The sequence below is a fragment of the Vanessa tameamea genome, chromosome 12, assembly GCF_037043105.1.
Source record: "Vanessa tameamea isolate UH-Manoa-2023 chromosome 12, ilVanTame1 primary haplotype, whole genome shotgun sequence".
NCBI classification, from domain to species: domain Eukaryota; kingdom Metazoa; phylum Arthropoda; class Insecta; order Lepidoptera; family Nymphalidae; genus Vanessa; species Vanessa tameamea.
In genome coordinates, this window is record NC_087320.1 from 2,875,321 (window position 1) to 2,887,924 (window position 12,604).

Genomic DNA, 12,604 nt, shown 5'->3' on the forward strand with positions numbered 1-12,604 from the left:
GATATATATTGTCATTTTATGATGTGCAATTCTTTAAGTGAATTAAAGCCAAGTTTATATGGTTCTATCATTTATGTATCACTAACTTCAATAATGTAATACGTATTTGTAATTCTAGTCCACTTCATATTTTTTAAATGTGCTTCAGAGTACTTAATGTTGATTTTTTGTAGGTATGTATTATCTAATAATTCCAATAGAATAATACAAAATACCTTTTTTATGTTAAACATAAATATACATATCTTCATTCTTCTTCTACCATTTTAGCATCTATAAGAAAATATCTTATTAAACAGTTCAATATATTCTTGATTGTATATTTTAATTATTAATTTTAGGTTTAATTATGTAGATAAATGTAATTTGTCGTTGGTCGTTGCATAATATAATTGCCATTCAAAAAAATATCCATAGGTATTGTAGAAGACTTTTTTTTAATCATTAATGACATTTTATCGTTTGCCATTTAATAAAAATTGAAAATACGATTTGTCAGTTTGTAGAGTAAAAATTTATACTTTTTAATAATAAATAGATATAATACCACAGTGCATTCATTATTATATAGTGAGTTATATTATATTAAATGTAGCCCTGTTTGCAGCCAGCGCTCTTTATGTGATAGTGACATATTGCAGTTACCTTGATATTTCGTCAATAAACCATTATTCTTATTTAGGTAATTTATTTTCAGATTTTTCCGAAATGTCTTACGATAACTCATACAACTTCGAACGAATACTTTTGTAGTTTGTATTGATTGTATCTTCACCTATATAAACACAACAAAACGAGGTAAGTGCATATGTTGTTACTTGTTGTATATTCGTTGTCATGTATATGACCTTGATGGGATTGTAATTTATAACAAACATTATAATCATCTTTCCTATAATAAACCTGTATATATAAGTGTAGCAAAATATTAATTATTTCATCATTTTATATTAATCTTACTGAGCAATTACATTTTATAAACACTGAGTAATTTCCAAATAATTTAATATTAATGTAAATATTGAAATTATCTTTGGTTTTATTTTTGATATCTATAGTAGAATGCCAATCTAATAAAGACGTCATTTAGTTCCTTTAAGTGAGATGAATGAATTAAATATGTTAATTACTGTTTTAGAAGAATGTCTTTAATAGAAGGTGTTGGGGATGAAGTGGTGCAGTTCGTGGTTGTTGTGTTGGTTGTGGTGGTAGCTTCTTTAGCTTGGTGGTCCACCAATGCAAGACCTGATAGATACAGAACTGTACTTGTGATGAGATCTCGACCCCATCACCCTGTTACAGTCAGCATTTTAACGAGTGAGTTCAGTTGTTGCTTTACTTTGTAAAATCTTTACTAGGTCAATTGATTAATATTTTATGAAGGAAATATTTGTTAGAGAAAACACTCTAAAGTAATAATATATTTAAGTTTTTGTTGTAATTTTAATATATTATTTATTTGAACTGTTTAGTTATTTAAAAAAAATGCTATCATGGCTACCACTGTGTTCCATGATTTAATATTAGGCTTTCTGTTTGTTGCTTATTTTGCTTAGCCTTGTCTGTTCTATGCTAATTTAAATAAATTTTGTCTTGACATTTATAAATTTGGTGTTTTCAGGATCAAACATAACCAATACCCAAGTAAATACTACACCACCGTCAACTTTAGAACCTATTGGTATATACTTTGTTATTATTGTGATGTCATATTGTAAATATTTGTGAATGCTGTTATTCTTATTTTTATCAAATAATTTTGCATTATTTTATAGGGCTTAATTGAATTATTATATTATATTATTTTAATAATTGAATGATGAAATATCAAAAATTAACTGATATATTTATTTCTTTAAATGACAGCTGCAAATAACACAAGTTCTGATAATGAGAACAGCAGAGACAATAGAGTGATACCTCTACAGGAAATGGACAGCATTGTTGATGCAGATATGGCGATGTTGAACAACAATCGTTTACATTTCTATCGAAGGATTGATTGTAAGATTATAAATGCATACATGCTTATTAAATAAATATATACCTATTTCAACTCAAAATTTTGAATCAAGGAAATTCCATTGTCCTTCTCCTGGTTTTTGCTTTAAGTGAGTCGGATTCACAGTTTGATTACAAATTGTATGATCTATAAAATGTGTCACCGACTCCAAAATTGGTATTCGAGGAATATTATTTATTATTAAAATCTTTAATGAGCATGCATAATGAGCTATAAACTTTTTTTCTCACAGTCCCCATGGCATGACATTTCTCTCTTCATATAATATAATATTTTCGCCACCTTCACTTCTACATTTATTACATTACTGACTTTTTATTCTATAAACATGATGTTTTTATGTGCAGATACATATTCACAGTTAACTTTTATGTATACAATTACTGTTTGGTAGTAATTTATTTATTTACACCTCATTCATCTGATTGAGTTTTTGTGCATCTGTTAATTGAACTTGCTTGAAGGTTGGAGTCATAACTATTGGGATTGACTTAATTCCATTAAATATGCTTTTCGTTTTTTACCCATATAAAGTTCAAACTTTTTATTATGTCATAACAATTAGCATTTCTTCACATTGATTAGTTGAAAGAACTATTCTATTTTTTAGAAATTGTCGTTAAGTAACTTAAGAAAGGGCACAGGTTACTTTTATAAGAAAATATCTCTTAAAAATAGGGGGAACCTGTAGTATTTATTTAATTGTATTTTGTTTTTAGCTCCTCCTAATAACCAAATCATCTCTGAAACTCAAAGTGAAGAAACAGATAACATGGAGGAACAAGAGCCTGCGAGCAACGCTCAGATAAGAGAGATGGACAGTATAGTCAGTGCCATGGAGGCTGATGTCACAACTGGATGTGACTTTTTTACAAGATCAAGTGGTATTTATTACAAATAGTAATTCTAATTATGACTAATCATCTTTGCACATGGTAATTGGCTTTATAAACATTCAGTATAAGCAATTACTATTACTAACATTATCTAAAACGGGATATTTACCATGTTTTTTATTTTTATTTGGTGGAGCTCGATATTTCGACATTATCTACGAATGTCTTGTTCACGAGACTGACGTTTGCGGGTAGATGTTGACGGCATTAGAAGTGTCCATATCGGACTACCTCCTTTCTCGTACGTTTGCTGCGTAAACACTGGTTACCACTACCACTGTCACTTTCACCCCTACTATTTGTTTTATTTACACTCGAAACTCGATCCCGTGTTTTACAAACGAAACTCACCGTATCGATTCGCGAATTTTTTATATTGTTATTCAAGGGTTTGCATAATTTTATCACTGGATTCCATACTTTTGACAGTTGAAACCCATCTTCCCTATTGAAATTACTATATTTAGTAATTTCAATGGCTTCTCGTACCAGTCGGGGTATGTAATGGCGTTCTGTCGCGAGTATCTGAGCATTATGAAACTCGATCCAATGGTTCGGTCCGGCTTCCAGAAGATGTTCCGCGATGGCTGATTTCTTGGTATCATTGTTTTTTACCGCCTTGATATGTTCGTTGATACGACAAGATACCGTACGTTTCGTCTGTCCAACATAGGATTTACCACAACTACAGTCGATTTTGTAAACTCCGGGTTTTTCCAGGGGAAAGCTATCTTTAGGTGAACGCAACATTTGCCCTATCTTCTTGAAAGGAGTGAAGATAGTCTTCACCGCATATTTGCCCAGGACTCTAGCTATCTTATCTGTCACTCCTTTAACATATGGCATAAATGCTGGTTGTCTTTCAACCCTGTACTGTCGCAGTAACTTATGATCCCGTGTAGCTGTGTTTCCCACTTTATATCCATTCCGCTGTAGGACCTTTTCAACGTGTGCTAGCTCAGATTGTAGGTGGTCTTCATCACAAAGGTCATATGCGCGATTGGTCAAAGATGCTACTACAGCGTTTAAGTGTCGAGGATGGTGGTGTGAGTTAGCATGAAGATATCGGTCGGTATGCGTTGTTTTCCTGTAGACAGTATGGCTCACAGAGCCGTCCATACGTACTCCAATTTCAACATCAAGGAATGCCATTTTTCTGTTCTTCTCCATTTCACAGGTGAATTTAATTTTTCTGTGGATGCTGTTCAAATGATTTAAGAAATTCGTTGCACTATCACTATCCCCCTTTATGATGGCAAATACGTCATCTACATACCTCTTCCACAGTTTAATAGTAGTTACAGCCTTTGCCGTTGACATGGCTATCTCCTCGAAATGTTCCATCCAGATGTTGGCGACTAGAGGAGCGACTGGACTCCCCATTGCCACACCATCTATCTGCAGGTAGTACTCGCCTTGGTAAACAAAGTAACTGGTTTCTAGGCAATGGTGTAGCAATTTTATATATTCAGCCGGTATGTTATTTAACTGTAATTTCACCTTTATAACATCCATACATTCAGAGACCGGCACATTCGTGAATAATGACTCGACGTCAAAACTGACCATCAAGTCGTCAGGGTCAACCGTAGTCGAACGCAAGATGTCAACAAATCGTCTGGAGTCCTTGACATGAGATTTTGTCTGGCCTGCTAACGGTTGTAGTACTTTAGATACATGTTTTGCCAATTCGTAGGTGGGCGAGTCAATCTGACTTACTATCGGCCTCAGCGGGATATTTGGCTTATGTATTTTGGGTAGTCCGTATAATTTAGGTGGTTGTATGTTTCTCGGCCGGAGTAAATATTTTGTTGTCTCATGTCCAATAGCATCCCTATAGGTCTTGATTAAAGTGGTCGTAGCCCGGTTTGTTCTTGCCGTAGGGTCATAGGTGACTTTTCGGTAAGTATTTACGTCACTCAGTAGATGTCGTATTTTCTTGTCATAGTCTGTGACATCCATAACCACAGTAGCATTCCCTTTATCCGCTCTAAGGACTATTAGGTCTTCATCCTTCTGTAGTTCTCGTAAAGCGGACAAATGATCCGATGTAATATTAGGTTTAGGTGGTTTTGATTGACGTAATATAAGGGCGGCATCTTGTCTTAATATGTCTGCCTCAAAAGTAGGTATATTATTACGCTGAATCACTTCCTCAACACTACCAATCACGTCTTCATAAGGAATGCATTTTGGAGTAGGGGCAAAGTTCAAACCTTTTTCGAGTACCTCCCGAGCGCCTTGCTTCAACTCTTTCTTCGACAAATTTATCACTGTACGAGTATCATTCGAGTTTTTAGAGTTAAAGCCAGTTGGTTTTTGCCGTTTTACTAGTCGCTCGAATTTTCTCTCTTTCTTGAACGCACTCGACTCACGAAAACGTTGAGCCTGTTGGTAAGTGATACGGTCACAAAAATCAAAATCTTCCGTTGTCAATGACGCACTGCACTCAAGATGTAAAAATATCGAGCTCCACCAAATAAAAATAAAAAACATGGTAAATATCCCGTTTTAGATAATGTTAGTAATAAAAATAACCATGTTAATTTAAAATCTTATATAGCAATTACTATGTTTATACTGGCACAAGTACCTCATCAACATAGCATAGATAATTATATTTACAAAAATAAAACATATTCTTAATTTATTTATTTGTATTAAATCCTATCCAACCAATTACCTGGTTGTCACTCAAATATTAATAAAATCTGTAAATGGAACCATATATTTCTATATTTACTAATAGGTTTTAAGTTGTGAGTTTTGTATAATGAGAATTGAACAATCAAATAATATTTATGGATATAATAACAATAATTATGTATATAAACTAAAATAAGCTTAATTTATTATTCTCAGTCTTATGACACAGAACTTTCGTCGGATGACGAGCTTTAACTAAATTAATTCAATGTTATATAAGACAGGGATTTGACTTTTAAAATTTTTATAAAATATTATGCACAAAAACGGTGTTTTAATATTTAGTATATTTACGTGCACACTCTACTACATAAATGATAATGATGTTATTATTTACAAAAAAAAAAATTTATAATTTATATATATTTATCTAAAGGCAATACATTTTTTTTGATTATTGGCAATAACTGATATGTAGTATCGATTTACCAATGTATAATTAAAATAACTGGTTGGACAGGGTACAGTAATTTTTTTTTATAACATTTTAATGATGTAGGTAACATTTCATATCTACAATTCTATATGTATTAACAAACCTAACTTAACGTCTTTTTTTAATTTTCAGAATCACATTCTAATTCAAAACCAATATCAGCAATATCCAGTCAAAAAGAAGAATCATCTACAGACCGAGAAATTGCTGATGTTGAGACAGAAAATGCCGTTGGGACATCTAGTGATGTAATAGACAGTGCTGGCGATGAAAGAAAAATACTAATTAAGCTTAAATATCTAAATGACACGTTAAAAGAAGTAGAAGGAAGCCTTGATGAACTTTTAAAGGATTTCAAACAGTAAAATATTTTTTTAATTTGTAGACTTGCAATTACTATAATATACAATTGATTGTAATAGAGTTATACAAGAATAAGTGTAAAAAAAATTTTGCGCAAAAGTGGGCTTGGAAAGTTGTGTCTTGTGGGCCAGTGAGCTCGCCCAATTAACCTTTTAAAACTTACAAATTTAGTGTTCATATTGCAGACGGCACTTCTCGGCGGAGTTGTGCGCCGACCGTCGCGTTCGACTCATTTTCCGTGGTCGCGTGTTAGGCGATGAGGCTGCCACGTTACGTGCGTGCGGCTTGCATCACCAGGCCGTGGTGCACTGCCTCGTGCATCCCTCCCATTCGCCGCGATCGCCTCGCGTCGCCTCTCAGGTGACACACACACAAACACACACTATTACGGCCCCTACGTATGAAGCGACATATCGACAAAGAAAGTTTAGGGGAAAGCAAGTTAAAATAAAAATCTTTTAATTTAGCTTAGCTTCTAATATGATTCTTTTTTATTTATTTTATCCATATCCGTTTTTAAGACATATTGACTAAACATTTCGGAGTTGAGTCTCTGTTACGGCTTATTATTCTTATAAAATTATTGTATTGAGCACTGTACAGAGAAATGGAAGTAATTAATTGACATGTCGCTTTATACGTAGGGACCGTCGATTAAGTCGTCTTTTAGATGACAATAGCCCCAACCACTCGCGTGGATAGAGCTATGAGGAGGAAATCTTAACACCACTCGTAGTAGACCGGATTATGGTATTGGACTTGAGGATCTCTTTATTAAAATCGGAGGCACTCATCTTTCACGGTCCATGAAAGGGCCAGCTCCAAGAAAGCAATGGTTTTCCATACGAGTTTCAAGAGTGTAGGTGAGTCCTTCATTTAGTGCCTAGGGCCTTACAGAAGGTGGAGCTTTAGGCCGCGTTTCGCTCAACTCACCCTAAAGGCCAATATATTCATTGGCGATGTAACACGTTGGCAAAACACGAGCCACGGCAATACACGGTGCACCCTTGGATCTGTCACCGCACAAAACATGTCCTTTTTACTCACACGTCCATACACACATCACATCGCTCGATCACACATGGACAGTCTGTACCACCAAGCCACGGTGCATTGTCTCAACCCTCTTTTCTAAAACTTAATAATATTTGTTTATTATCAGCAACAACAAAACTTATCAGAGACATCCACTAACGCCACTCACGAGCTGGTGACTGAGACCGCGGCGGTGCCGGAACGCGCGTGGGATCTCGAGAACATCCTTATGACTCTAGTCTCTGTCGCACTCACCGTAGTATGGTTCTTCAGGTTTGTTATACAAAAATATAACTAGAGGAATATTGAAAATATTACTACTACTTATATTACTTTTTTAAAAATTTAAAGCAATAAAACAAATATTTTATTTGCAGGTGTGAATATTCCAACATGTTTACGGCCAGTGCCAGTGTCGCCCTATTTGGATTGACCGTGTTCTATAGTGTTGCAATATTTGGTATTTATCTATCAGATACATTCCATTTCGACCGACGACCTGCGCAACCCTTACCCAATAACTAAAACGAATCTAAATGTACACATTACTTTTGAACCGCCTTTTATAAACTTTAATGTATTTCATGAGCCTGTGGTCGGTTTATGTAATATTAAATCGATGATAAAAATATATATATTACCACAGTATATTTGCTCATAAAACATTTTAGCTTGTACTGCAACATCTAAAATAGTTGCCTGCGTGAAGATATTTAATGCATAAAAATCTTCTCGAAGTTTCTAATATAAAAATGTTTTAAAATTTTGGATAAAATGCTTGCGTAAAGTGAAATTAATATAGATATAATTTAGTCAAACAGAGGAAGTACCAAATAATAAATTAGGTACAATTTTCTATAAAATAACACTACAGAGTGTGATATTTTTCATCAGTTTTAAAATGTTTTAATCAGATAATATTTTATGCTTCCTTGACTTGAGTATAAATAAAAAATTACTTAATTATTATTAAAAATTAGCATACATTCATGTAAAGCACAAAACCTTTTTATTTTTACCGTCCAAATAATCTCAATCATGATTGTACCACTTATTTATTTAATTAAAATGGATCATATCGCCATCATAAAAATACTAGTGACAGTATCTGAATGAGTATTCAGCAACTGTAGGATATACAATTCCTGAAATAATAATTATTATCTGTTTGAATCCAAATATATGACATATTTACTTATACCTTTTTGTTTTTGAGGTCAAAACGTAAATATGCTACTTAACTAAACTAAACAGTTAAGCTATTAAAAGATTATACATTCAATACAAACATTTTTTTTTTTTTCCATTAACATCTATAAAGTAATAAGTAGTAACCCTAAGGGTAATTTAATCAATTAGTGAATTTGTAAATCAATATTATAATAGACATATTTTATGGTGAAATAAAAAATGTAATTCTAATGTATATATCACTAAATATCATTACTTTAATCATTATTATTATTATTTCAGTTTTGTGAATTTAAGAAAACGATTTCATCTTTACAAAATGACTACATTACATTTATTTATAAATAATATACATACATTTGGAACAAACATAGAAAAAATATTGCTTCTGTATCAAAATCTGTAAATTTCTAAAATATAAATTGTATTCTAAATACAGTTTGTATTATAACTTGTATGATCGCGACATGATCTGATGCAGATTTACTGGCGACGGTTTTTGTTTATAATAGAATGAATATATTTATGTAAATGCAAAATCATAACTGGGTTCAGCGAATGTAAATAAAAATAGGTTAAAAATTAATGTATTTAATAAGAAATACGGTGACTGCTGCACACTTTAGTTATCTGAAACATCATAGTTGGCGCGATTTCTCGTGTATATTGTACATTAATTGCTGCTGAAACATTTTATTGTTATTTAATTTTTAAGTTCATGCAATAAATTTAAACCAAAAATGTTTTTTTTTTATTTTGTGACATAACATAAAAACATAATAATCAGCCTGTAAATTTCCCACTGCTGGGCTAAGGCCTCCTCTCCCGTTGAGGAGAAGGTATGGAGCATATTCCACCACGCTGCTCCAATGCGGGTTGGTGGAATACACATGTGGCAGAATTTCGTTGAAATTAGACACATGCAGGTTTTCTCACGATGTTTTCCTTCACCGCCGAGCACGAGATGAATTATAAACACAAATTAAGCACATGAAAATTCAGTGGTGCCTGCCTGGGTTTGAACCCGAAATCATCGGTTAAGATGCACGCGTTCTAACCACTGGGCCATCTCGGCTCTTTATTATTTTGTGATGTACATACTTAATAATTATTTTTTATTTATTCTGACCATAAAAAGTTCTTACGAATGAAGACGCATTTAGAATTTGCACCATTACAGAACAGAACCAATTTTTCACAAACAATATATTTAACTCCACTCAAGACAAGTATTATTGGATTTCACTAATTGTAATATACAATTTTCATATTTAAAAAAGAGCATAATTATTTATAAGTAATATATTCGCACAGAGGGTAATCTAATTCTAATTTAATTTATCACAAAAAGTATACATTATCAAATATAAGATGAAAAAATAAATTTAAGGTACGAAATACGTATCAGATGAAGTCTTTTCGTAACGGTGATTTATTAATATCGACAAGTTGCATTCTACTTTGGGTTACCCCAAAGTAGAATGCAACTGATACTGTGAAAATAAAAACACAGCCGTATGATCTACATCACTCAACAGATTTTTTTTTTTAAATTTATTTGGGGGTCTAATTGGAGCTACAATCTATAATTATACCAAGGAATTTTGATGTTTCTAGAAAATACATTGCTTTCTCGTTTAAAAGTACATTCGGTTTTCACATCTTACGTTCATTTCGGAATAGTGAATAAAATACGTTTTATCTTTTTTTACTATTTAACCTATGATGTTCTAGTAAAATGTCATTAGCAAACAGTACTTTCGTGGTTTATTAGCTAAATTAAGTGTAAAGACCTTTAAATAAACGAGAAAGAAAATGAGACTAGTCCCAGAAGACCTCTTTCTATTTACATCGACACTCTGAATCAGATTTCTTACTTATGTAAGAAAATGAAATAATAACAAACTGAAATAATAATAATGATTAAAGTAATGATATTTAGTGATATATACATTAGAATTACATTTTTTTATTTCACCATAAAATATGTCTATTATAATATTGATTTACAAATTCACTAATTGATTAAATTACACTTAGGGTACTACTTATTACTTTATAGATATTAATGGAAAAAAAATTATATTGTTTGTATTGAATGTATAATCTTTTAATAGCTTAACAACCCAAAAAAAAGCAATCAAAAGGGTCTAAATGGTATAATGTGTGCAACATGAAACGTTGGTCATGAAGCAACATTTCATGACCAACGTTTCATGTTATACACGATCAAAGGCCTTAGATAAATCACAAAATATCCCTAAGACATTCTGTGACATCGCCTAGGGTTAAAATTTTTTTTTTTATAGTATAGCAAACTTGGATGTGCCAAAATGTTGCCATTTGCGATGCTTGTTAATCTCAAGCTTTATGACATTGTAGGGAGGGATTTTTTCTCGTGATAAACATGAGGTAGTTTCCAGCGGAATAACAAGCTCTAGCATGTAGTTGTAGGATATTTTTTTATAAAAACTGAGGAAGAAAACTAATAAGAGGGAATAACTAAAACGGTATATAACAAGTTTTGTAAATATTATTGAAGTCAGAAAATTAATGAAAATTTTCTAGGTTAGTCATTGTAATTTGACAAATACATAAAAAAATATTTAGGTAGGAAGTGATTTTAAAATTATTTCATTTATTTAATAGAGATTTTAATCAATTATTTAACTCGAAAAACTATACTCTCCCTTAAATATAGTGGAATGACCGATGAAATAAAATATCAACTTAGCTTTCCTTTTTTAATATATAATTTATTTACTCATATACATGTATTAAACAAAATGCTGTAACTTATTACGAATATGTAGTGAACAATTGTCTCAAGCATCAAAATCACCAACTTGACATGGCCATATCGTAATATCTTTAAATTTCTTTCCACGGTCCTCTTTTTTCATCTTTGGATATAATAGTTCCTAGTGCGCCAGGTCTAGCCTATGACTATTTGGCACAGTTGTTCATACCACATTGGTGAATGGCAGCCATTGTAAGTACAAGACTTATCTATCCTGATATGGAAACACCACATTCCATAGGAAAACTTATTTAGAATTTATTTGTATGCCTATTATACAACATTCAAGGCAGATTTTACTTCTTTCTTCTTTGTCAAGAAATGCTGTCATAATATATCGACAAAAGCAGCTAAATTTGTGATGAGTCTTCATTTGGGCATGACATCTGAGACTGTCTTAAGCACCTGAAATGCAACAATATTTTTCAATGAATAAAATTGTATATTAGAAAAAAAAAATATTTTTTTTTACATGTAAATTATATATATATTTAAATAAAAAAATGTATTTCGCCGGATTGAGGTTTATTGAAAATTTAAATAACAGTAACCTCACCTAGACGAGAAATTTAATATATCCAATTTATAAACACTTAAACAATTAAATTATTAAGTGTAACAGTCATTTTTATTGGAAGTAATTTTTCAACAATGACATTGTTGTTAAATAATTCATTCCTTTAAGAGCAATCAGTCAACATTTTAGAACAATTATCAAATGCCTGAAGATGAATGTGACTTACATTTGACATACAATTTTAGCTAAAGTATGTTCTAAGTTAATAATTTAAATATTCTAAATGAAATAAAATTATATATACCTTTATTTTGTACATATTCCACAGGTGATGGCTGAGAAAGTACCTAGAGAAAAAATAACACATAATAAGTAGGAATTTTAGCAATTATTAAAGAATAGTTAAGAAAATAAATATCAGCCATCCAAGGAAGTTAATAATGCGTGGTAATCATGGTTGCGCATCTCATAAAGCATTTTATCATCATTTAGTTTAGTCTAAGATATATCCAGTATTGTAATATAATAATTTAAACATTTCAAAACAAAGGTAAAAAATTAAAAATTCACCTTTTAATATGTTAATTAAGCTGAACTTTGTTGCATTTCAGATGAATCTGTAAAATAAAAACTATTA

The 12,604-nt window shown here is 31.8% G+C and overlaps 1 protein-coding gene across 2 annotated transcripts; it reads left to right on the forward strand.

Moving 5' to 3' along the window:
• Positions 1–415: 415 nt before the first annotated feature.
• LOC113392980 (transmembrane and ubiquitin-like domain-containing protein 1) lies at positions 416–9,391 on the forward strand. 2 transcript variants are annotated; one of them, XM_026629635.2, is made up of 10 exons: positions 416–570; positions 698–798; positions 1,139–1,317; positions 1,622–1,681; positions 1,867–2,004; positions 2,743–2,907; positions 6,194–6,422; positions 6,610–6,784; positions 7,587–7,732; positions 7,837–9,391. In XM_026629635.2, exons 3-10 carry the CDS (start codon positions 1,143–1,145, stop codon positions 7,982–7,984), a joined length of 1,236 nt encoding a protein of 411 aa, XP_026485420.1. In that variant the 5' UTR covers positions 416–570; positions 698–798; positions 1,139–1,142; the 3' UTR covers positions 7,985–9,391. The 2 variants fall into 2 exon arrangements, with proteins under 2 accessions (XP_026485420.1, XP_026485422.1); XM_026629637.2 differs by lacking the exon at positions 1,867–2,004.
• Positions 9,392–12,604: the final 3,213 nt, after the last annotated feature.

Excerpts from the sequence above, each read along its gene's own strand:
- LOC113392980 (XM_026629635.2), top strand. The coding sequence starts at position 1,143 with ATGTCTTTAATAGAAGGTGTTGGGGATGAAGTGGTGCAGTTCGTGGTT. Across the intron at positions 2,005-2,742 it reads TTTCTATCGAAGGATTGATT|CTCCTCCTAATAACCAAATC; the intron begins GTAAGATTATAA and ends TTTTGTTTTTAG. Across the intron at positions 6,785-7,586 it reads CGCCTCGCGTCGCCTCTCAG|CAACAACAAAACTTATCAGA; the intron begins GTGACACACACA and ends GTTTATTATCAG.